Source organism: Lynx canadensis, chromosome B4 (assembly GCF_007474595.2).
Source record: "Lynx canadensis isolate LIC74 chromosome B4, mLynCan4.pri.v2, whole genome shotgun sequence".
Classification (NCBI taxonomy): Eukaryota; Metazoa; Chordata; class Mammalia; order Carnivora; family Felidae; genus Lynx; species Lynx canadensis.
Genome location: NC_044309.1, coordinates 23,563,904 through 23,591,583, shown reverse-complemented (window position 1 = coordinate 23,591,583; position 27,680 = coordinate 23,563,904). Strand labels below are relative to the sequence as shown.

At 34.9% G+C, this 27,680-nt stretch overlaps 1 protein-coding gene and 1 non-coding gene across 2 annotated transcripts in view; both read right to left on the bottom strand.

Moving 5' to 3' along the window:
* GPR158 (G protein-coupled receptor 158) overlaps positions 1-27,680 on the bottom strand; it is a 425,314-nt gene that overhangs the window by 36,986 nt on the left and 360,648 nt on the right. The window contains 1 exon segment of the mRNA XM_030322366.1: positions 20,906-21,015. Coding sequence (XP_030178226.1) covers positions 20,906-21,015 — 110 coding nt within the window.
* Positions 13,121-13,227, bottom strand: LOC115519546. Its single transcript, XR_003970552.1, has one exon. It is a non-coding gene; the product is annotated as a U6 spliceosomal RNA (small nuclear RNA).

The window sequence follows — 27,680 nt, the reverse complement described above, 5'->3', positions numbered from 1 at the left end:
CTATGTTGATGGTCACACAATGTTGAAAGATTATAATTTGTGACACAAAGTAAAAGGGAAGCAGAGTGATATATGGCAAAGGTTTTGTATACTATTGAAACTAAATTGGTATTATTTGAAACCAAGTTTTTATATATTTAGAATATTAATTTTTTTAAATGTTTATTTTTGAGATAGAGACAGAGCATGAGCAGGGGACAGGCAGAGAGAGAGGGAGAGACAGAATCCAAAGCAGGATCCAGGTTCTGAGCTATCAGCACAGAGCCTGACGAGGGATTTGACCCACAAACTGCGAGATCATGACCTGGGCTGAAGTGGAAAGTTTAACTGACTGAGCCACCCAGGAGCCCCTATATATTTAGAATATTAATTGTAGAATGTGAATTGTAATCCTCAGGGCAACTATTAACAAAACAACCACATATAGAAATAGATGAAAAGGGAATAAATATGTAGAAGTGCTCTTACCATAAGAGCAGGTAGTAATGAAGATATTGAGGAATAAAATGATAAAAGATACATACAAATAAATACCAAAATGATAGGAGTATGTCTTTCCTTATGAGTAATTACATTAAATGTAAATTGGTTGAATTCTCCAACTAAAAGTTAAAGATGGGAGAATAGATTTTTTAAAATGATCCAACTGTACGTTGTCTACAAGAGATTCACTTTGGCTCCAAAAAGAAAATAGGTTGAAACTTAAACAACAGAAAAAGATACCCCATGCTAATAGTGACCAATGAAGAGCTGGAATGGCTATGTTAAAAAATAGTTTAAGACTAAGTTTGTTAAAAAGACAAAGACACCACAAGTTATAAGTATCAATCCATCAAAATATTAATAATTGTAAATACACATGCACCAAACATCAGGGCCTCAAAATATATGAAGCAAATACTACAGAACTGAAGAGAGAAACAGAGTTCTACATTAATAGTTGAAGACTTCAATATCCTGATTTCAATAATGGATAGACTGTCTTGACAGGCAATAAGAAAATCGAGGGCTTCAACAACATTAGGAATCACCTAGATCTAATAGACATGTATATAAAACTACATAGCAGATTACACATTCTTCTCAAGTGCACAGAGAGCACTGTCTAGGATAGACACAAATTAGGCCACAAAACGAGTCATAATGTATTGAAAAAGATTAAAATCCTACAAAGTGTTTTCTCTGACCACAGTGGATTGACATTGGAAATAACAATGGAAGGAACTCTGAAAAATTCAAAAATATGTGGAAATTGAATGGCACGTTCTTAAACAACCAATGTGTTAAAGAAGAAATCATAGAAGAAATTAGAAAATAGTTTGAAATAAATCAAAATGAAAACACAACATACCAAAGCTTACGAGTTTTGAAAAATTTAGTGTTTAGAGGGACATTTATAACTGCTAATGCCTATATTCAAAAGAGAAGAAATATATCAAATCAAACTTTCCACCTTAAGAAACTAGAAAACAAAGAGCAAACTACATTGAAAAAAGCTGAAGGAAGGAAATAATAAATATTTGAGTCGAGTAAGATGAAATAAATAATTGCAAAACAATAGAGACAATAAACAGACAACAGCTGGTTTTTTGAAAAGATAAACAAAATTGACAGATTTTTAGTTACTCTGACAAAGAAAACAGAAAATTCATATTATTAGAATCAGGAATGCAAGGGGAGGAGACATTACTAGCAACTTCACAGAATAAAAAGGATTATAAGAGAATACTTATGAACAATTGTATACCAAAAAAACTAGGTAACCTAAACGGAATGGGCCAATTACTAGAAACACACAAATTACCTAAACTGACTCAAGAAGAAGTAGAGTATCTCAAAAGATCCATAATAAGCAAAGATATTGAATCAATTATTAAAAACTTTCCAAAAAAAAACCCAATCAGGACCAGATGGCTTCACCAGTGAATTCTACCAAACATTTAAAGAATTGACACCCATTATCTTCAAACTCTTCTAAAAGTAGAGGAGGGATAAATGCATTCTGTATTATTTGATGAGCCCAGCATTATTTTGACTCCAAAGCCAGATAAAGACATCACAAAAAGGCAATTACAGACCAATATCCCTTTTGAATATACATGCAAAATTCCTAAGCAAAATACTAGCAAATCAAATTCAAAAGCATGTTAAAAGAATTATATCCCATGACCAAGTAGGATTTATCCTGGGAATGCAAGGTGGTTTAACACACAAAAATTAATCAATATAATATACCATATTAATAGAATTAATAGAATGAAAAATCCCACATGATCATCTTAATTTGTGCAGGGAAAAGCATTTGACAAAAATCTAACACTCCTTCATGATATAAACATCAATAACTAACTATAGAAGTTAAATTCTTCAACTTGATCCATATTGGGCTTCTATGAAAAACTCACAGCTGATATATTCCATGGTGAAAGACTTAAATCTTTCCCCCTAATATCACAATCAAGGCAAAAAAGTTGTTCTCACCACTTCTACACATCACTGTACCAAAAGTTCTAGCCATGGAAATTAGTTGAGAAAAAGAAATAAAAGGCATTCATATTGGAACAGGAGAAGGACAGCTATAAGTAGATGACATGATCTTATATATAAAAAACCCTAAAGAATACACACGTGTGCACACATACACACACTATTTGAACTAAAAACCTAATTTAGTAAGTTGCAAAATACAAGTTCAACATACAAAAAAAAAAGTTTTATTTCTGTATACTAGCAATCCCAAAATGAAACCGAGGAAACAATTCCATTTACTATAGCATCAAAATGAGTAAAATACTTAGGGGTAAATTTAACCAAGGAGGTAAAAGATATGTGTGCTGAAATCTATAAAACATTACTGAAAGAAATTAAAGAAGACCTAAAGAAATGGAAAGACAATCAGTGTTCATGGATCAGAAGACTGAATATGGCAATACTTCTTAAATTGATCTATAGATTCAAGTCAATCTAGAGATTGTAATGCATTCCCTACTAAGATTCCAACTGATTTATTTTCAGAAATGGACAAACCGATACCAAAATTCATATGAAATTGCAAAGCATTTCAAACAGCCAAACGATCTAGGAAAAAAAAACCAAAGTGGTCTTGGACGACTCATTCTTTCTGATTGGAAATGTTGCTATAAAGCCACAGCAAGCAAAACAGTATGGCACTAGCATACGGATAGATATGAGTAAATTAAAGTATGAGCAATTAAAGGTAAATTTTATTCAATAGAATAAAATCGATTATCCAGAAATAAACCTTTACATCCATGGTCCACTGTTTTTGACAATGGTGTCAAGAGCATTCGATAAAAATAGTTTTTGTTTTTTTTTTTTAACAAATGGTGCTGGGACCAGTGGATATCCACATGTAAAAGAATAAATTTAGACCTCTACTTTACATATTATACAAAAATTAATTCCAAAGGTATAAAACCCAAATATGAGAGCTAACACTATGAAATGCTTAGGAGAAAACAGAGGTAAAATTTTTGATCTGGGATCAGGCAATGGTTTCTTAAATATGATATCAAAAGCACATGTAACAAAAGAAAAAATAAACTGAACTTCACAAAAATAAAAAAAAATGTGTATCAAGGCACACCATCACGGAAGTGAAAAAGAAAACCCCCAGAATTGAAAAAAAATATTTTCAAATAATTTTTCTAATAAGGGTTCATATCCAGAATATATAAAGAACTCATAGAATGCAACAACAAAAAGGCAAACAACCTAATTAAAAATAGGCAAAGGACTTGAATAGACATATTCTAAAGAGATATAAATGACCAATAAACACACGAAAATAATCTCGACATTGTTAATCACTGAAGAAATGTATATCAACAGCACAGTGAAATATCACTTCACACAGACTAGGACAGTTACAATAAAACTAAGTGGATAATAACTGCTGAAGATGTGGAGAGGCTGGAAGCCTCATACATATCTGCTGGAAACAGAAAATGATACAGCCCCGAGAACAATTTGGTGCAAAATGCTAGACATAGATTTACTACGTGACCCAATAATTCCACTTCTAGTTCTTATATACCTATGCGAATTGAAAAATAGATTCACACACAAAAAAACCTGTATGTAAGTGTTCATGGTAACATTATTCATAATAGTCAGGAGTGGAAACAACTCATCCATCAAATGATGAATGAATAAACCAAGTGTCGCACATACATACAATGGAATATTACTCATTAATAAGAAGGCATGAAGTACTGATACTTATTACAACTTATCACATATTACATATTACAAACATATCAGAAACCACCTGAGCCGAAATCAAGAGGCTGACATTTAACTGACTAGGCCACCCAGGCGCCCCTAGTCTTTCAGTTTCTTTACCATACATTTATAGGTAAAAAATAGTACTAGGCCATAGGGGACCACAAAAAGATGACAAAATTCTTTGCAAATATGAAGTTACTCTTTTGTATGTGTGATTACTTATAAAAACAAGAAAATAAAATTCTCAATAAATAGTTGCATGTTAATATATTTAACCAATTTTAGGTTTCTCATAAAAAAGATGCTAAACAATATAAATACAAAAAATTAAATATATAAAAACTCTAAAATTACCATTGCATTCACCTTCACCTTAACCCACAGTAAAATACACAAAACATATTAGCTAGCAAGTAGAAGATGCAAGCACAAAAGAAATTCGGATTTGCTATGTGAGTACGTAATGACTCTTCAGTTTGTCTGACTGGTAGTATTTTTAACTGTTTAGATGGTATTAATTACCCTTAAAATAGAAGAACTTTCAGTTATTGTCAGTGAAACTTTTGGAAATTAATTATAAAGTATTCCTGTGATTGCTCTTTGGTTCTCATACTGTCTAGCTATTTACACTTTGTTTCACCACTAGATTTTAAACTCTGACTTAAACTTCTTTGCAGGTCCCAGAGTACCTACTACATTGCCTTGCCTATTACAGATCATAAGTGTTATACAATATCACAGACTCAGCTGTTTTTACATGCAGATTGATTCCTTCATTAAAACTATAATATATGGTCCAAGTTAAACAATAGAAAACTATAAACAAACAGAAAAATGAATGCCTAAACTAAAGTAGCACTAGCTGTACAGAAATACTTAGCATTTTGATGAATTTTATTCTCTAGTATTTTTTCTATATGTAAACGTGTTTTATGATATTAGGATTACAATATATAATTTATGTGGTTCTTTTGAGCATTTTTTGTCATACAACATTCTATATTTGCAAATAGCATGACATATGATGGCACATAATCTTTTAAGCACATCATTATTTTTTTTCATTCTAAACTACAATCCAATGAGCATTTTTTTTCTCACTCCTTCAAAGCCCCCAAAGTTTAAGAATGGAAAATAGAAATCTAGTGCATTAACTTCTATACATATCAGTTGTTACTATCTATATTGGGGAACATTGTTTCATCTCTTTTATCACGTTTAGAATGGATTGAAAACCAACTGGAAAGGGAACTTACAAGAAAGGTGGTATACAAGGTCAAACAGATTTTTTAAAGACATAAAGTTTCATATTTTTATACTGGAACAGATGCCAACTTAGGAAAACTTTTCTAGTGACTAGAGAACATAGGAAAAATTTTATCTATGTAAACCTGGCTATAATATGAAAAAAAAATCATAAGCCTTCTGCATATGTACTATTTTCTTTTTAAAATGTTTTTAATGTTTACTTATTTGAGAGAGAGAGAGAGAGAGAGAGAGAGAGGAGAGAGAGAGAAAGGGACAAAGTGTGAGTGGGAGAAGGGCAGAGAGAGAAGAAGACACAGAACCTGAAGCAGGCTCCAGGCTCTGAGCTGTCATCATGGAGCCTGACATGATGTGGGGCTTGAACTCATGAACCATGATATCATGACTTGAGCCAAAGTCAGATGCTTAACTGACTGAGCCACCCAGGCACCCCAAGCAAATGTACTATTGTTGGCAACTTAAGAAGTATATGTGATTATAGCCTTCAAAGCCCCCTTTTTCATGAGCTTGACCTATTTTTTTAAGTGCCCCTCATAACATTCTTTGCTTATAGACTAGGACCTGCTGTATTCTTGGGTTAGTTTCTCTCTACTGTGTTCTACGTCCCCAGCCCCTGACAAACCTTTCTCTTTCAGGTCACCTTCCTAGGCTGCCTGACTGAATACTGTATTTTCTGGATGACACCTAGAGTGTAATCTATGTTTATGCATATGTTTGTCCTACCTATACACCAATATTATAAGAACATTATGAATAATTTTTGCAGATCAATTTTTGTATACACTTTTCTTTAGATTTCAAAAAAATAACTCATTTTTTAAAAAGCTCTTGATACATATTACCAAATATTTTCAGTGGATTGTACCATTTATGCTCTCTTCTTCAGAGTATGAGGGTATCTTAGTCCTTGGATATTTAATATTATGAACAATTATAATTAAAAAAAACCCTTTCTCCTGAAATAAATGAAATACTGATCCATAATTTCCCATTGTTTTATTCAAATTTTTTTGCATTCAGTTTTATAATTTGTTGCAATTCTTATAAATTGAGATGAGACTGTGAGGTAATTTTTTTTAGACAAAGAGCTAATTTTCAAAATTATTTGTTGAATTGGCCATTCTCATTCTGTTGTTTTGGAAAGCTTTCTCTAAAAGTTTTGTAGTGCTTTCATATCAACCCTTAAGATTATTCCTAGGTATTTCAGGTTTACATTTAAAATTGTGAAGAGGACATTTCCATAATTATCTTCTCCAATTTAAAGGTAAATAGAAAGCTATTCTTTCTTATACAAACCTATACATCTTGCTTAAATTTTCTTGATTGAACTTTCATGAATATATGAATAATTCCTTTTCAGAGATATAACTCATATACCATAAAATTCTTCATCTTACGGTAAATTTATGAGACATGGTAAATATGGTAAATTTGACTTTTATGAAATTTATAAAATTCAGTTGTTTTAGTGTATTCATAAAATGTGCATCATAACCCCTATCTAATTTCAGAACAATTTCACCACCCCAAAACGAAACCTCATACCCAATTGTTACTCCTCATTCTTCTTTTTCCCCTAGACCCTGGCAACCACTAATCTACTTTACGTCTGTACAAATTTGTCTATTATGAAATATTCTGAATATTTCATGTAAATGACATCATAGACTATGTAGCATTAATGAATACACTTCATTACTTTTTCCACTGAATAATATTTCATTGTACAGATAAACCATGGATTGTTTATCCATTCATCAGCTGATAAACCCTTGGGTTCTTTCTAATCTTTGACTTTCATGAATAATCTTATTATGAAAATTTGTTGTATATATTTTTTTCTGTTTGGACATGTATTTTCAATTCTCATGGATATACACCTAAGAATGGAACTGTTGGGTGATATGGTAACTTTATGTTTAATATTTTGAGGAACAAAATTGTTTCAGAACTTGGCTGTACCATTTTACAATCCCGCCAGCAATGTATGAGGTTTTTAATTTCTGCACATCCTCACCAACACTGTTATTTTAAGACTTTTTGATGATTAAAAAAAAAGAAGACTTTTTGACTATAGCCATCTTTGTGGGTTTGAAGTGCAATCTCATGGTGGTTTGAATGTCGTATCTCAAATGACTAGTGAAAAGTTAAGCATCTTTTCATGTAGGTATAGGCCATCTGTATATCTTCTTTGGAAAATTGTCTATTCTATTCAATTCAATTCCATGTTTAAAGTTGTGTTGTTTGTCCCTTAGTCGTTGAGTTGTATTACTTCTTTACATATACTGAATATCAGACCCTTATCAGATTTGCAAATATTTTCTCCTATTCCGTGGGTTTTCTTTTCATTTTTTTTTGGTGTGCAGGTTTTTTTTTTTTTTTTTTTTTTTTTAATTTTAGAGTGAGAGACACACAGAAAGAGAGCGCATTCAGCACAGAGATGGATGCGGGGCTTTATCCCACGACCCTGGGATCACGATATTAGCTGAAATCAAGAGTTGGATGCTCAAGCAACTGAACTTCCAGTTCTTTCCTTAAAGTTAAATTTATTTACACAGAACAAAATACACAAATCAGTGCACAAAACAATGACTTTTGATGAATGCAACAGCTTATATAACCCACACTTCCATCACTTCAGGAACAACTTGCTTATCCATTTTTCTGTTGCTGGACATTGGGTTGGTTCAAGTTTGGGGCTATTATAAAAAAAAAATCCCAAGCAGGCTCTGCACTGCCAGGACAGACCCACATAGGGCTTAAAACCATGAACTGTAAGATTCTGACCTGAGCCAAAACCAAGAATCAGATGCTCAACTGGCTGAGCCACTCAGGCACACTTGTTATTGAGTTCTATGAGTTTTTAAATATATTTTGGATTATTAAACCCTTTATCAGGTATATGAATTGCAAACATTTTCTCACATCCAGTAGGCTGCCTTTTCATTTTGTTGATGGTTTCCTTTGCTGAGCAGAAGCTCTTTATTTTGATGTAGTCCCACTTGTTTATTTTTGCTTTATAAAAGCTTTTGTGTTTGGAATCAGATTCAAAATTCATCGCTAAGACTGATATCAGGGATCTTACTGCCTATGTTTTCTTCCAGGAGTTTCATGGTTTCAGGTCTTACATTCAAATCTTTAATCCATTTTGAGTTAACTTTTGTGTATAGTGTAAGATAGTGGTCCAGTTTCATTCTTATGCATGTGGCTGTCCAGTTTTCCCAGCATCGTTTATTGAAGAGACTATCCTTTTCCCATTCTTGCTTCCTTTGTTGTAAATTAATTCACCATATGTCAATGGGTTGATTTCTGAATGGTCTTCTGTTCCACCTCTGTGTGTTTCGATTGCCATAACTTTGTAATATCTTTTGAAATTAGGGAGCATGATGCCTCCAGCTTCGTTCTTTCCAATTGTTCGTGTCTGCAATTTCTTTCATCAATGTGTTATAGTTTTCAGTGTACAGGTCTCTTGGTTAAATTTATCCCTAGGTATTTTATTCTTCTTGATGCAATTTTAAATGGAACTATTTCTTAATTTCTCTTTATGATAGTTTGTTATTAGCGTATAGAAACAACAGATTTTTGTATATTTATTTTATATCCTACAACTTTACTGAATTCATTTATTAGTTCTAATAGATTTTTGGTAGTGTCTTCAGGATTTTCTATATATATCATGTCATCTGCAAGTTGTGACAATTTTACTTCTTCTTTTCCGGTTTTGATGCCTTTTATTTCTTTTCCTTGCCTAATTGTTCTGGCTACGACTTCCAATACTATGTTGAATAAAAGTGGTAAAAGTGGGCATCCTTGTCTTGTTCCTGATCTTAGAAAAAAAATTTTCAGCTTTTCACAACTGAGTACAATGTTAACTGTGGTTTTGTGATCATATATGGCCTTTAGTATGTTTAGGTACATTCCCTCTATATCTGCTTTGTTGAGAGTTTTTATCATCAATGGATGTTGAATTTGTCAAATACTACTCTGCACCTATTGAGTTGATATGATTTTTACCTTCATTCTTTCACTTTTTTTATTGAAGCATAGTTGGTACACAATGTTACATTACTTTTAGGTGTGTAATATAGTAATTTGACAAGTTCATACATTATGCTATGATCCCTGCAAGTGTAGCTACCATCTGTCACCATATTATGCTATTATAATATCATTGATATATATATTCCCTGTACCTTCTATTCCTGTGACTTATTCTTTGCATAACTGGAAGCCTGTATCTCCCACTACCCTTCACCCATTTTGCCTATCCTGGCACCCCTGTTATTTTGTTACTTTCTTGATAGTATCCTTTGATGCACAAATGTTTTTCATTTTGATAAAGTCCAGCTTATCTACTTTTTTTCTTTTTTTGCTTGTGCTTTAGGTTTCTCTCCAAGACTATGAATATTTGTGTTTCCTCATAAGAGTTTTACAGCTTTAGCTCTTACATTTAGGTCTTTTATCCATTTGGAATTAATTTTTGTAAATGGTGTAGAGTAGAGGTCCAACCTCATTCTTTGGCCTGGAGAAACCTGGCATTGATCTGTGTGCCTCTTCGTCTTGCTGTAGCTTTGAAGTAAGTTTTAAAATCAGGAAGTGTGAGTCTTCCAACTTTCTTCTTCTTTTTTAAGATTGTTTTGGCTATTCTAGTTCCTTTGCATTTCCATATGAATTTTAGAACCAGCTTGTCAATTTCCACAAAAAAGTTAGCTGGGATTTTAATAGGAATTAGGCTGATTCAATTTAGGAAAGATAGAAATCTGAAAATACTGAACTTGCCAAACCATGAACAAGGGATGTCTTTCCATTTATTTAGGTCTTCCTTAATTCTACAGTGTTTTGTAGTCTTCAAGGCACCTTTCTAGCAGTTCTGTTGTTAAACTTATTCCTACATATTTTATGGTTATGCTATTGTAAATGAAAATTTCCCCTTAATTTCAGTTTTAGTCTGTGGCTAATGTGTAAAATACAACTGATTTTTGCATGTCTGTCTTGTACACTGCAACATTGCTAAACCTGTTTATTAATTCTAATAGTTTTTGTTGGATTCCTTAGGATTTTCTCTACAGAAGATCATGTTATCTGGAAACAGTTTTACTTCTTTCTTCGATCTAGATATCTTTTATTTCTTTTTGGAGCTTAACTGCTCAGGTGAGAACTTCTAGGACAATATTGGCTAGAAGTAGCAAGAGCAAACATTCTTGTCTTGTTCCTAATCTTAGGAACAAGGGGTAAAGACTTTAGGGGTAAAGACTTCAGTCCTTCATCATTAAGCATGATGTCAGCTGTGGGTTTTTCATAGATAACTTTTATCAGGATGAGGAAGTTCCCTTCCATTCCAAGGATGTAGAGTGTTTTATCATGAGAGTGTGTTGGAGTTTTGTCAAATGCTTTGTCTGCATTTGTTGGGATGATCATGTGGTTTTGTCCTTTATTATGTTAATGTACTCTATGACATTGATTGATTTTTGTATGGTCTAAATCCCACTGGGTTGTGATGTATGATCCTTTTTTAGAGGTTGCTGGATTCTGTCTGGATTGAGATTTTTATGTCTATATTCATAAGAGATATCGGTCTGTAGTTTTGTTTTCCTGTGATATGTTTATTTATTTTTGGTATCAGGGTAACATTGGCCTCTTACAATGAATAGGAAGTGTTGCCTTATCTATTTTTCAGAATGGTTGCAAAGAATTAGTGTTAATTATTCTCTATATCATTGATATAACTCACCAGTGAAGCCTTCCAGTACTGGTATGTGGGGGGTGGGGGGGGGGCGGGAGGGGAAGATTTTTGATTAGTAATTTCAATGTCTTTACTTGTTTCAGATTTGTTTAGATTTTCTATTTCTTCTTGAGTCAGTTTTGGTACTTTGCATTATCTAGGAATTTCTAGAATAGTTGAGCTTCTAGTGTTAAATTCCTTGTTAGCTCAAATCCAGTCTTTTGGACTGGACACATGTGAATTCTGTGTGATGGACATTAGGATAACCAGAGGCCAAGCAAGCCAATGACATGTTAGAAAGTATTATACAGGTAATACTATCTAAAATCACAAGCTTAACAATAGTCATGTTTAAAGGAAAGTAGTCTAAATACACAAATTAAAAGACGGAGGTTGTCAGATTAGACTTAAAGATGCAAGTCTCCACCGTAAGCTTTCTGCAAGAAATGCACATTAAATGTAAAACAAAGGTTTGGGGCGCCTAGGTGGCTCAGTTGGTTGAGAGACCAACTTCGGCTCAGGTCATGATCTCACAGTTTGTGAGTTCGAGCCCCGCATCGGGCTCTGTGCTGACCGCTCAGAGCCTGGAGCCTGTTTCTGATTCTGTGTCTCCCTCTCTCTCTGCCCCTTCCCTGCTCATGCTCTGTCTCTCTCTGTCTCAGAAATAAATAAACATTAAAAAAATCATTTTTAAAAATAAATATAAAACAAAATGTTTAAAGTTAAAATAATGGGAAAAAAGATATAACATGCTAACACTGATCAAAAGAAATAAAAAGTGGTTATATTAATATCAGACAAAGTAAATTTTATAGCAAAGAATATTACCAGGGACAATGAAGGTCATTTCATAATGGAGTCAATCCTTTATCATTATGGATAGGACATGAATCCATGTCCTATGAATAGGACCGAACAACTCCAAATGTTTATGCATCTAAGAACAGAACTTCAAAATATCTGAAGTAAAAACTGAAAGAACTGTGAGGAAAAACAGGCAAATATGAAATTTCCAACTATTCTCTCAATAGAACAAGTAGAGAGAAAATTAATAAGGATATAAAAGATGAACAAAATTATTAAACAACCACAAAACCACAGAAGACACATTCTTCCAAGTGCCTGTGGAACATTTACCAAGATAGATTATATTCTGGGCCATAAAATGAGTCTCAATAAATTTAAGAGGATTCAGGTCATACAAGGAATGTGTGCTGACCAGAACAGAATTAAATTAGAAATCAAAAACAAAGATTTATGGAAAATCTCTCAAATATTTGCAAACTAAATAACCAATAACCTGTGGGTCAAAGAATAATTCAAAGTAGAAATTATTTTGAGCTGAATGAAAACGTAAACACAACTCAGATATTTGGGAGTGGACACTTGTAAATGCTGGGGGAGGGGCAGCAGAGTAAGCAGAGGCCAGGTGAGTAGATGGCGCATCAGGAAGGACATAGGTGTGTCCACGTAATAACGCCAGCCGAGCCCCTGCCTCTGGGCCCAGACAACGGCAGGCAGATGGCAGCAAACAGCTTGCAGAAGCAGACTGTCTCACTGTGGCCTTTATTATTTATTTATTTTTTAAGAAATTAAAAAAAAATTAAAAAAAAATTTTTTTTAATGTTTATTTATTTTTGAGACAGAGAGAGACACAGCATGAGCAGGGAAGGGGCAGAGAGAGAGGGAGACACAGAATGTGAAGCAGGCTCCAGGCTCTGAGCCATCAGCACAGAGCCGGACGCAGGGCTTGAACTCACGAACTGTGAGATCATGACCTGAGCCGAAGTCGGATGCTTAACTGACTGAGCCACCCAGGCGCTCCAAGAAATTTAAATTTTTTTAAATGTTTAGTTAATATATTTATTACAGCACATTGTTAGTCAAAAGTGTGGAAGCTTCATGAATTTGCATGTCACCCTTGCACGGGGGCCGTGCTAATCTTCTCTGCATCCTTCCAATTTTAGTGCATGTGCTGCTGCTGTGAGCACTCACTGTGGCCTTTAAAGCCTGGCTGCCCTTCTTTTTGCTACATGAATGAATTAATCTCATTTTCCACTTATTCTCTCACATCTACTTCAAATGAGGAAGAGACATATTTCCACTTGAGGGCATACAGTCTCTAACAAAGAACATTAGGATAAAGTATTTATCAACTATAGTCCAAGAAGTACTAATTCTGAATTACCAGATGGGCTCTCATTTGGCATTTTAATGTTAAGGAACACACAGAGAATTGCACACACACATATACAAGGTGACACCATACAATCCAGGCAATAAAAAACATACCATGTTTCCAATGTGGCACATGGCCCCTAAACTATATACTATAATTCAAACCTATTTCCAGAAATCTTGACATAAAATGCTCCTGCTGTGATTAGAAATTAGAGCCCCCCATATATATATATATACACACACACACACACATATATATATATATAATCTCAAAAACAAAAGGAGTTTAATATTAAAAAGCTTTGACTGTAGATATTATACAATAAAGGGTATTTAAAAATCATGCATCACAAAAAATCAAGTAGGACATCTGAAGTCAGACAAAATAAGTAACGCTTTAAATCTCTTTAGTTTTCTGAGAAATGTTCCCATTTTATTCATGTCTAATATTTAATATGTTCTGAAAAGTAGAAAAATTAAAAAATGAATTTTGTTTTTATTTCTAATTATACTGAAAAGGTGCTCATTGATGTTAAAGGTTCTGTATGAATACAGACCTCTAGTTAATAAAAGACATCTTTTATCAATATGCTTACATATCCCAAGTCTTTTATTTCCTATAAGTAGATTAAATTGAACATATTAATTCATAAATGAAGCTATTCAAGCCAGCAACCCTTAATTAGCTTCTGAAAGTGACAAGAATATACCAACATAATTAACAATATTTAGGGCCATTCAGCTGGGCCAAACCTTTGGGTCCTGTAGGAAGCCAGACAGGGCAGCGTGAAGTCATTAGAAGGGGCAGGATGGGGAGAAGGAGCAGAGGGAATTGTCCTATCCTCCAGCTGGAGATTTTATAATCAAAGAGTAACTCCTTGGAGCTTAGGGGACTCTATTTTCATGGTTTCTGCGGAGCCATTCATAAGGACTAGCTGTATACAAAGTCCCACAGGACTCAGTCTCAGACAGCTGTGGACGGATTACAAGTATGCCAAGAAAGGGGAGATGAGTATAGGAAGGACAAGTGAGAGGACACAATTTGCTTATTTCTCAGGTTTTCAAGGCCTCACTTTTTCTAGGTCCTTCCAAGCATATGAGTGATCAGAATGACAGAAATGTAGGGCTTGCAAAACAAAGGTATGTAACCACACACTTTCTGAAAGTTAATTAGAATCGGGATAGCACGCAAATAGTTCTGTGCATTAGTGTGAGTCTTTATGGTGCATTCCATGCCAATGTTTCTTGAATTAATGAAATTATGAGGTAAATTTATATTGTTAAGAGCCAAATGTCTTTTGATCTTTCCTGTTTCATTGCAAATAATTTAAAATGGTAAAAATATCTCTAGGGAAACTGTTTAAATCTTAATCTCACAAAACCTAGGTTGGCATTCAATGAACTAAGAAACAGGTAAAGAGAAAGTCAAATTATTTACAAATCTAATTTTTTTCCCAAACCTCTTAAAATGCCAGTATTAGACATAGTTCTGAAACATGAATTTGAAACTTATATTCTAAATTTTCATCCTAAGCATGTCATTTTTCTATAGAGCACCTAGTTATTTTCCAGTAAATGCAAAGTGTGGGTATAGGAGGTAAAGTCTCGAGTATTTGGTAGTCTGCCTCTGAAGCTAAGTAACTTTCTTTGAATTTGGAACTTACTTAGTTTTCTATTAACAAAGAGTCTCTGTTTAATCAAACTTTAGCCAGGCTCTTCTGAACCTTCTGCTCGACTGGGCCCAATCTTTGGACTTCCCTTGTCTTTTTGTTTGTTTTTCCTAAAATTAAGTTTCAATTATTCCAATAAAAGGATATAATTGCTTCAATTACTAATTAAGTTTTGTGTAATGACTGTATTCTCTATAATTTATAAATGCCTAAATTTCAATTTGCAACAAATTCCTGAGATAGTAGGTTTCAAAATACATAGAAGCTCAAGGTGTGCTGTTGTTTTAATCCACACAGTAAAAGAGAAAAAAGCAGAAGTAAATTCTCTTTGGATTTCCCTTGTCTTTACACTGCCCAATTGTAGCAAGATTCTTACTAAGTCAGTTTTGGGAGAATCTCCCACCCTTGATATCTGAGACCACCTTGGCTTGCCTTTGTCAAGACTCCTATCAAATTGGTTTAGCAAGAAATTCTCCTTTGCCTCTGATGCTTTCTCTTAGTAGTTTTCCATCCACTGCTCCTTAACTGTTAATCTCCACTTTTCCTTGTTATCTTCAGAGTTGAGCCCAATCTCTCTCTCCTGCTGTAAAACTCCATTGTCATTGACCCCTGAATGAAGTCTGTCTCACCATTCTTTAATGAGTGTCAGAATAATTTTTTTCTTTAACAATGTCCAAATATAACTCTAACAGGAAAAGAGACCTTCCTCAGAAGCTTATGAGTCCCTTTTCTCTGAGACAATATGGTTCTCAAGAAATGTTACTATGAGTAATTCTCCATGTGAAGGTATTCTAAATCCAGAGTAGGCAGCCGGAAAAGATGATAAATCACAGTGAACACAGCAGAAAGGAGGACCTGAAATCGTCATCATTATCATGATCCATATGGCAAACTCTTCCCATTTCCTAGTCAAAATGCAATGTCCGTGGTTACATGCTCAAAGGATGTTTAATTGATACATTATTTTGGTTGAGGTGGGCAACTGGCTAAAACCATTTTGAAACTATTTCATATTCAAACCCCTATGGACCATGATTTGGGACCTTCAACATCATTCATCTGTGAGCTGGAGTTAACTGCAAGAGTTTTAGAGTAATCTTGTGTATGCCCAGAGGCATTTGCTCAGCCACCTAAGAACAAAAGTTGTTATTTTTTTGGCTTTCATAAATGAGGTATAACCAACACCTTGCTCAATGGTCTGTTAAGGCAGATGGTTCTGCAGCTAATAGACAGTCTAATTTGCCTAAGTTCCTATCTCAAATTGCCTGCCAGCCAGTGGTTATCATAAGTTAAGCTAAAGAAGGAAACCTTCATCTTATTACAAGCTCTTAGCTTCTTTATATAGTCCCACACTTGCTTTTCTTTCTTTTGCTCTTTCAAAGATTTAACATACCTTACTGTATTTTATGTATCCTTATAAAGAATACATAAAATAAATAAATATAAATATCATCCAGTCACTTTTCAAAATTTACTAGGAAACAACCAAAAATAAAATAAAATAAAATAAAATAAAATAAAATAAAATAAAACCCTTCTCACAAAGTGTAAATATTTGGTGCTAATGAGCACAGTAGAGAAAACTGCTATGTATTTTGTTGTATCTAGAGCAAGGAATACTGAATAATGTATGAAGTGAAAATCCCTCATCCAGACCCAGAAGAAGGCTTTTTCACAGCTTGCTTAAATATTCATTTTAAATATAGTACAACAAAGTCTTTTGTTTTTTCCTTGATTAGCCTTGGAAAAAGGAACACAGCAATTTGTTTCCAGAAACCATATTATAGGGAATAGGAAAATGTTCCTTTAGCATTAAGTTTCTTAATCTCTTTCCACCTCCTTTCCTTTAAAACATTTCCTCATTTTGCCTCCTGAAATTATACTTGGCTTTTCTGCACCTAGAGATACTGCCTTCCCAATTTTCTTAAACCAACTTAACTTAGCAAGTAATCTGTGAACACACACATCCATGGAGGTGCTAGATGTTCTTTTAGATCTGTCTTACATCATTCATGTCCCAAGTCAAACATATGTATGGTTCCTGAAGGAAACTCCTTTTTATCAATGAAACTCCTTCATTTTTTCCGACTCCAACACTATTTTCCCTTTTGATCCATATTAAGCAAGCTAAAACATGATCATTCTTCCTTCTTTCTTTCTCCAAAAAGGAACAAATAGTTTCAGGTTCAAATAAATTGCACTGCCTGAAGGTGGGGCAGTGGGACTGGTTTGCCCTAGGGTGTAGGTAACAAAGGGACTGATTTGCCTATAGATAATTTAAGGCAATAATAAGGACAACTAAAAAAGTTGGTCTGCTTTTCATCTCCATCATGTGTTAGTGATCCTTTGGTTTGGCATTGTAGTCTTTGACTGCGTGAGTCTCAAATGTGGGGAGACACCACTAAATTAAAAAAGTAGAAGATTTGGTAAAAGTACATGGAACTTTTAAGTCCCCATCCCAGGCTAACAGTATCATCTCTGTGACAGAGTGAGAGAGATCTTGTTCCTTTTTCACATTTGCTTCAAGTTTTCTGAGATACTGGAATTCTGTAAACACTACAATCAATCAATGAGAAACCAGGAGATGGAGAAAGAAATGTTCTATTACTAAGCCTTGGGGGAAGTGACTGAAATAAAACAAAAACTCAGGTCTTTTTTGCCTGTCCTATTCTCAAGCGACTATAACACTCATCTTATATGTCTGTACTGATAATTTCCTTAGACTTTTCTGCCTAAAGAGTTGGGTTTACCTTTAAAAAAATCTTGAAATGAAAAATGAAGTTTCTGTGAAAATGATATATGGCATTCACTATGCTGTCTTGATTCCTCAATCTACCTTGGGTCAGGTTCTCTAAAGCCTAGTTCTGTGACTTTCTATCCTTCCAATGAATTTCCTTTTTGCTTAATTTAGCCATAGTAACCCCTTCCCCTTGATATATTTACATATATTCCAATCATATTTAATCTTTACAACAACTTTACAAGTGAAGTGAGATAACTGATTTTCAGATGTTAAAATAATTTATTTTTGGTTTTGTAAATAGTTAATGGCAGGATTAAAATTCAAATTTGGATTTGTTAGGATTTATGTCTTTCCTCTTTATCATGTTACTACAAAATCTTAGAAGTCATTTCTTCAGGGCCACATGTTGCTTGAACCTAAAAGATACCAACCAAAGACACCCCTAGCTGCTCCATTCACTATAACCCATTCATTCACTTAACAAATATCTAAATACATAAATATGGGCAAGATGCACAACTAAGGATGGAGAATACACAGCTGGTTCAGCCGTCACTTTCATTGGGTTGTTCACATTCTTCTTGGATACTAACTGTTCAGTTTTATAGACTTAAACAATACTGGAATCAGTTCAATTTAAACAATATGGAAAAAAACAGAATATAATATGAAGCCATATGTTTCAGACAGGATAAGAATAACTCAGCTCATTAAGTTAGAAACAGTTTCTATTCAATTTAGACTTCAGTGGGGGGTAACTCTTCACTACAATGACTTCTAGAAATACATAGAAAGATAGAGCTTTAATTCCAGTCTTTAAACAAAAGAATGATGAACTAATCTAGTTTCTCAAATTCCAATCATTTGCAGACCCCACTCAAGATTTCTGCCTAGGTCTGCGTACAAGCTATACATTCTTTAAATCATTTTCTATTTATTGCTTTAAAATATTTTAAAGGAAACTTTATATTGCTACTTTCAATGAAGAACCAATAATCCAGAAACAGAAAGTAAGTATAGAAGTGCAATGAGAGAGTTAATAGGTTATATCCAGACAGCACTGCAGTGCACAGCTCTGAGCCCAAAGCTTGATCTATTCTTTGTTGCAAAGGAGGATTAGAAACTGTTTGGCAGGTGTCAGAGACCTACTGGTTCCACACTAATTTTTCTCTTGGATATAATCAGAAGGATGGAAAGAGAACCTAAATGGAAGTAATTTTCTCATTACATGATTCAGTGCTATTTAATACTATATTTGCATCCCACCAAACAGCCTCTTACAGACCAGAGTTATATGTTCTAGATACTTGGGGACATACAGTGAGTCAGGGGCCTATGAATGAATGCATTATGTGTGGAGAGAACTGTTGGAAGCAGCTTTCAAGGCTGAATCTGACATTTTTATTCATTCAATCATCGACTAATGTGTATTAAACACCTCCAATGTATCAGCCATTGTGCGAAGAAGTGGGGATTCAATGGTAAGACCCTCATTTCAAAAAGAAAGTAAATTAGGTAAAAATGAAGAAGATAATTAAATAAACAAACTGTATTACATAATAAAGAACCCAAGAGATGCCAAGTGTTAGACTTACAGGGAGAAAGATAATTTTTAAATCTCAAGAGATCATCCTTTCTCTCAGGATTTCTAGAAGGCTTATTGTCTGTTATAAGCAATAACAATGATTACTCATTTTCTTTGGTGAACACCAGCTGAAAACAGCTATCATATAAGGAATGAAAACTGGAAGACACTTGGAGACTAGCAAACACAATAGCAAAGCGTGCTGTGGTGTGGGAAGAATAAAGCGAATGTCAGAAAGAACAGTAGAGATTTGTCCAATGCTTTCCATTTATAAGAAATAGAAGCCTATGCTTTCCTAGAGTTAGAGGCTGAACTGAGATTTAAGCTGGATTTCCTAAAACCCAGTCCAATGTGCTGTGTACTATAGGACATATATAAAAGAAAGGAATCTTGAGAGTTAAGGATATTTACATTTATTCCGAAAAGATAGTCTGGAGCATTCCCAGTAAATAAGTAAAAATGAAACAAGACAAACAAACAAAACAGAACAAAAAGCAACAACCAGAAAAAGAAATGGAGCTTCTTGTGTAATAGACAATACAATGATCACATTTTAAGATTGAAAGGGGAACATTTAAAGATAAATGTAACACATATAATAGCTCTAAGACAAGCTGCTTTCTGAGCCATATTAAAATACTTTTATTGAGAAACATGATCAAATTAACATGGAAATATGAATGGTTTCCTATGGTTATAAAAATGACTTTAAAGCTAATCAGCATAAAGGTTTTCCTCCACAGGGCTGCAGATTTATCGTGCAGGAGAAATTACGATCTCTCTCTGATGGTCTTTGGCACCACTGCATTGAGAGAGCTTGCAAAGAGGAGGCATGGGAAACCCTTTTGTGCACAGATAATATATTATATTGCCTATTTCTTCTTCCTATTTATCATATACATTAAGAAAAGTAGGTGGTTTTGAAACTAAGTATAAAAGAATTCATACTATTATCTAATTTACAAGGTTGATAATCACTAGAGCACGCTGGTTAAGGAGGAAAGTCAAGAACACCATTTTTTTTTTTTTGAAATTCACTGATAGAATATCAGCCGATCACCCTGGGGCATGTGATTGATGAATGAAGAACAGTAGTTTATGTCAAGTAAGCATATTGCTGAGTTCTACTATGTAAGGATTCTTTGGTAGCTCGGGACCTGGACTATTATTTCAGCGGTACTGTCTTTGTCTTCCTTCCTATTCTTAGCTACTAAATACTATCTTGCATTCATTCTAAACTATTTTTTATTCAGAATTAAAATTTTCATACCTAATGGCATATTTTATTAAAGCATGTTGTTCAAATTCAGTTGTATTAAAGATTCTCCTAGAGATTCTTAATAATATTGCCCTGAAAATGAAAAATATATATCATCTTGCTATCTCAATTCTTGAAATTAAACCATTTATGTGGCTGACCCAGCTTGCAATGACATGCCAAGACACTTTGATCCTCTCCTGGGAATGAAAACTTAGGAAATATAATGTACCTGTGAAGCTTGAGAGTGACAGTTCCATAAACAGTAGCAAAACCGAGAAGACGGACCCATCTTAGGAGAATACAGCGAAATGTGCTTGGCTCAAAGTACAAAATAACAACCTGTGGGATGAGAAGAGAAAGAAAGAGACCTTCAGGATCAACTGATGACCCATAGGCTAAAATCAGTATTTCATAATCTGATGTTTAACACATATGAATTTTAACATAAGCACACATCTTTTTGAACAAAACTTTATATTGTTTTGATCATTCATTGTCCATATCAAAGGACTGTAGAGTCTCCCTATTGTTTTCCAATCAAACCTAAGTTCCTTAACTTTTAACTTTCAGGAGTTTCTATCAATTGTCTCTAAGCCTGTGGTACATTCAAACCTAACGCTTTTTATTTCCCCAGAGGGCCAGCCAGGCTGGCCTCCTTTATGATACTTCGCTGGAGCCTTGCTGATTCCCACCTCCACACTTCCGCCAGTACCTTTCCCCAGTCTGAACTAGCCCTGAGAGGATTAGCCTGTACTGTACTCCCCAATCAATCTCCCACTCTGTAGTACTTTCTCCACTTAGTACTTGGCTCAATTGCTTCACTGACTCCTCTCTTCTCACTCCAGAGTTTTCATCGAGTAAATATTAATGAAGCATTTACCAGGAGCCAGACACTCTACTAGAAGCTGTAGACACAAAGGCTAACAAGAAAAAGAGAGACCTGGAGGTGAGGAGTTGTATTAACGTAGCACAGGTGCTGTCTGAGCATCTGTGCAGGTTCAGTGGGATACAAAGAACACGTGGCCACTTCCAGGGGGTGGTCAAAAGGCATGTGCAAGGCACTGTATGTGCTACCTTTCATACGCTACTGGTATTTTGGTTTTGAACAAGCCCTCATAGAATAGGAATTGGTTTGGTCCCACTTAAGCAATCCAAAGAATAAATGCTGTTGAGAAAAATGTAGACTTTGATGTTAGAGCAGCTGGCCTGAACTGATTTTGCCGAAAACAAGGTCATCATAACAGAAAAACTCCTCAAATACTCACCCCTAAAACCCTGAGTGTTATTTTACATTTTTCTATCCTAAAGATGTAAATATTGGGAAACATAAAGCATGGCTGGGGGACATGGGGTGGGTGCTGACATCTTCTCACTGATATCTTACAAAAGAAGCCCCACTCTCCAGCAGGGCCAAGAATGGCATTACCTATAACTCTCTGCTGGTATTTCCCAAGTAGTTCTACCATATGAAGATATTAAACTAAGTACTTCCAATATCATTAGAATTACATTCTCAAGGAGTGGGAAAAAGGCTGGTATTATGAAGAAATCAAAGGAAGGTAAAAATAGGTGTGGCCCTGAGATAATGTTGCTTTGTGTATATGTGGTATTTGCCTTTAATATTCTAATTTACTAGGTCTACGCTGAGGATAGAGATAAAGATGTTATTTTAAAATTCAATATACCAGGAAAGTATTTGGAGTCATCCAAAAATTGATACATAAAAAACAGTTCTTTTATGGATTATTTTCACAAAACAAGTTAAAATTCTGTAAATGCATATTCTAAGTTTTATTTAGCTCACATATTTTAGAAATAGTTCCTTTGCACAAATAGTTCCTTTACACATAATAGTTCCTTATAGTAATTATAAGTTCTGCAAAAGAGGCTGTATTGTTTAGTCAGGAATCTGAGCCTTAGGAAGAAGTGAAAATTTAGGAGGAAAAAAAACAAATAGAGAAAACTTGATAGAAGATTAAGGGATTAGGGGATCACATGTGTTCCTTCTAATGGCACAGAGAAATGACACATTAGAAACTAGAGACAGAGAGAGAGAGAGGGGGAGACCTAAAGTCTAGAACATACAAAAGCTCAAATGTTTCCACTAGAAATGGTTCTAAAGATTATTCTAGCACAGTAGATTCTTGGAAGCTGAAAAATCCTGTGACTTATTGCAAAGTTTTCCATTGCACACCAAGTAATGGATAAGGGAATGAATAAGCAAAGGTGACCAATGTAATATAAAAGTTTGCAAATCTTTTTATTTTGAAGGAAAAAATTGCTCTTGAATTATTCAGGAACTACTGTTATAGCTTCCAACTCTTATTTCACAGATGAAGAATTAGAGGAAGAATTAATGAGAGATTGAGTCGGTCAGAAATAAATGAAAGAATAATAGTCAATTTTTTCAATATCTACAGATGAGGTATAAGCTTAAAAATCATAGAAAGTGAAATTCTGTTGAACTTAATAAAATATATTGTTAGAAATGGTTCAGCAATAGTGAAGTAGAACTCCTAATTTTGTAGTAGAGAAACACAGGTTCTGAATCCAGTCTCCCTGGGTTCCAATCCTGGTTCTCTTCCTTACTAGTCGTGTGGCTTCGACAAATTACTTAACATTGCCTTGCTATGCCTCAGTTTTCCCATCTTTAAAATGAACACAACACTAATACTTCTAGGTGGTACTGTTTTGAAGTTTGAATGTGATAAACATAGTGCCTGCTACCTTGAGCATTCGATAAACTTTGGCTAATACCATTAGGAGAGTTGATTTATGCATGCTTTGTTCTAAAAGTGACCATTCTCACTGCAGTATAATTATATCTTATCTCAGTGAATTCTTTTCTGATTGTTCCACCCACTCTCTCTGAATTCCCCTTATCACATTTTGACTGTATACTTTTTTACTTTATCTTATACTGTAGTTAACTGTATGGGGGGAGGTCTCCCTGAATCAATGTAAAATCAGAAAAGGCATGCTTTTCCATATATTCCATGTGTTTCACACACAGAAAATTTAAATATGTTAAATGTTTGGTCAATGATTATTTTAGTCAATTTAACAAAGAAAATATTATATACAAAATAAAGTATTTGAAAAGTCCAATTACAATTCACTAATCATTGTGATTCTAACTCACAATTCACTATTTATTTACTCTGTGTGAGGCAGTAAGTGATTTAGAAGTCATAAGGATAAATCCAATGTGCATTAGGTTATCAGGTTATAGTTTAGAAGAGTGGATGTTACGTGTAAATGATAAAAATAATGGCATGATGATACCAAATGTTTACACAGCACTTTTGCTAGACATGAAATTAAGCATTTTTACAGTATTCACTTATTTAATCCCCACAATACCTTACATAGTAGGAACGTTATTTTACAGAGGAGGAATGACACATAGAGAATTTAAGAGATGCGCTCAATGTCACAAGCCAGGAAATGTCAGAGCTAGGATCTGAATCCAGGCAGTTGAGTTCCAGGGTTCACATCTTGCCTCTCTAAGTAGTTCTACCACATGGGGGAGGTGACAAATGCTAGAATACTGTGAATCGAATCATATTGAGGATTCAGAGAAAAGGGAAATTACTCTCAGTGGAAACAAGTGAAGTTATCCTGAGCAACAACCTGAGGGGGAGAGGGTTTAAGTATGTAAGCGAATAGGAAAGGGGGAGGGAGCCCAAGACAAAGGCACAGTTGTGGGAGAGCTTCAAGAGCACAGAGTATATGCTTACAGCCAGGAAGACATAAAGGGCAACACTAAAAATCAAGCTTTAAAACAGAGATGGAACCAGCTTTGAATAAAAGAGTGAGGAATTCAGATTTTATTCCCTGAGCAGACATGTCATTAAACTTCTTTAAATTGAGATCAGAAGCGTGTTCCAGGGAGTTAATCTGGCAGCAGCAAGCATGAGGGTTGGATGCTATGTAAGGGGAAGATACTGAAGGTGAGAGGGCCAGTTGGGAGAAAAACAAAACAACACAAAATGGATTCATCATTTTCCTCACCAAACTTTTTCCTGTTCCTGTATCTTATTTCAGCATCCCCCTTTGTTCCAGTCCCCAGATGCTTCTGCTGCCTTAACTCTCCTGCATAGAACATTTCAGTGGCTCCCAGGGCTCTTATGAAAAAGTCTAAATTATTTAGGATGATAGACACCAGTTACCTCTATTTAACATCAGTACTTTCACCTATGCCAGCCCTCCAATTCTTGCATCTGCTCTCCCTTCTGACTGGATGCTCCTTAGACAATCCAACTGCCTCACCTGTGCGTGGCTTATTCTTACTCACCCTATGGGCTTCAGTCTAAATCTCTCTCCTTCTAGAAAGAGGAGACCTTCCCTGTGCGCTCAGCACACTGCCCCTACTTGACTATAGCACCAGATCCACAGCACTGAATTCGATTTGTAGGCTTTGTGACAACCATGTTTATCACGTTCAATTCTGTCGTAACGTCACTAGCAGTGCTGGCACACAGAAAGTGCTCATAAATATGTGTTGAATGAAAGAAAACATACAGCTGTAGGAAAATGGTAAAGAAGGATATAGCTACTGTCGTGAGGATGGGAATTCAGGCATTCAAGAGAATAGAGGAAAGAACACGCTGATTCACGAAAATTGGGCAGCTGATTATTTGTTGAGGCAAAAGAGAATAAAGTATCAAAAATAATGTGAAGATTTTAAGCTTGGGTGACTGGGAGGATGATTGTGTTTGAAAGGAAACAGATAAAAAAGAAGATGCATGAGTCTGGGTAAAACTATGTTAACTCTGCTTAGAAACCTCCCCACCCCCACTTTATCCTTCCTGGATTGGCGCTCCCCAGACTGAGTTGGATTTTCATCTTCTGCACATTAGTTACTTGTGCTGAATTCTGAGCTTTTCTTCATTGCACTCACCAACTCTACTTTGATATAATTATTTCTGTAATTCATTTGTTAAATGTGTCTACTTGCTAGTTTGTAAATTGTATGAGGGCAGGGATCGTAACTATCTTACTCATGATTACATACTCATTCCTTGGTATCCTATCTGGCGATGGTATGTGAGCCTTAAATGTATGTGGAATGAATGAGATTTAAGAAAGGAAGGGAGGGAAGGAAAGGGGAAGTAAGGAGGGAGAAAAGATAATAAGTTTATTTTTTGATGCACTGAGTGTCAGTTCTCAACATCCCACCCAGATCTAGCTTTTTAGTAGTTAATATATTCTATAATGAGAAAGAAAGAAAGAAAGAAAGAAAGAAAGAAAGAAAGAAAGAAAGAGAAAGGAAAAAAGGAAGAAAGAAAGAAAAGAAAAGAGAAGAAAAGAGAAGAAAAAAGAAAAGAAAAGAGAAAAGAAAAGAAAAGAAAAGAAAAGAAAAGAAAAGAAAAGAAAGAAAAGAAAAGAGAAAAAAGAAAGACTAGGAAGTTTCAATGTCTTTCAAATCCCAGTATTTCTCTTTTTCTTGTTAAATACAATGTATATAAATGTATGGATTAAAAAATATTATAGATACCCCTTCCCAAATTCTGAGTTATTGACACATATTATAAAAACCTTCATAACAGAAGAAATGGAGAAAATCTAAGCCCCTGAGCTGAAGACTTTATGAATGATGATGATAATACAAATAGCTGCCATTTCATGTAGCAATAATAATAGCTCCCCATGCCTCCCACACACTGTTAGTATGATAGATATATTCCTTCCAAGATATACTTTACTATTCTCATTGTAAAGATAAAGAGACTTAAGTTTGATGGGGTTAACTAATTTTCCCGTGGTTATCAAAAATAGTATGTTTTCAAACCAGAATCCATACAAAGTTCCTCTACTAGAAGAACTGTCTGAGGTATATTTTCAAAGTACATATTTCATGAGAAAACTTTCTGCATATTCTTTCCAGTACTAGAGGATAATGGTAGATATAAAGATACTTGGTGTGTGAGAAGCAGGACATAAGAGTACCACTTTTGTCCTTGAGTAACCTAAGGACCGAAGACCATGCATAATTGCTGGATGAATGAGCACAGGGTATAAATGTGAAGTAGGTTTAGAAGGGTAGGGTGAGAGAAAAAGACACCTCTGTATATTTTAAGGACTTGGTTCTTCAACACTGGAAGATTTTTCAGAGTGGGATACTCTAGGCACTGTGTTTTTAAAAAGCACTGCTGTTGGGGCCCCTGGGTGGCTCAGTCGGTGAAGCGTCCGACCCTTGGTTTTGGCTCAAGTCATGATCTCATGGTTTGTGAGCTCAAACCCCACATCGGGCTCTGCGCTGACAACGTGCAGCCTGCTTGGAATTCTCTCTCTCCCTCACTCCCTGCCTCTCTCTCTCTCTCTCCCTCAAAATAAATAAATAAACTTAAAAAAAAAGCACCGCTGTTTTGGAAATGGCCTTCCAAGTCTTCCCCTCATTACAAACAAATCTATATAGATTATTCACCCATATCATCAAATACGAATTTTTTTTTTTTTAGCTAGTTTTGAAGTCAGCTTGATTGCCTATACTCGTTGGATACTGAACACAGCTAATGGGGGAAGAAAAGAGAACCACAAGAGAAAAGAAATATCAGCCTTTCCAAACAAGCACAAAATAGAAGAACATTTTTAAATAGAATAACTTTCTTTTGCAAATACAGACGCAATATCAGAGACAGAAAATTAAACTCTGCTGTGTCAGCTCAGTAGGTGTGAGGCCCAGCGCTTTTGGAAGAGGACTGCTGAGAAGGTAAAATGGTCAGAAGCTTGCACAACCCAGTGCTCTTCCCAGGGCCCTGAGAGTAAAATGCGTGAAGCTCTGGTTTTAGGCCTGATATTTTAAGGATCTGGGCAACAGCTTCCTAACAGCCTGGGACACAGTAGTTCTACTTTCCTAATTGACTCGTCCAGTGTTATTTGCTTCAGTCCAGTGAAATTGGTTGTGAAGTAAACTAGTCATATAGGTGAACGAGGCGCAACATGCTTTGGTGTCTGTGTTAGTAGGTGTGTGTGAATCGTTTTATTTACAGAAGAAAGAA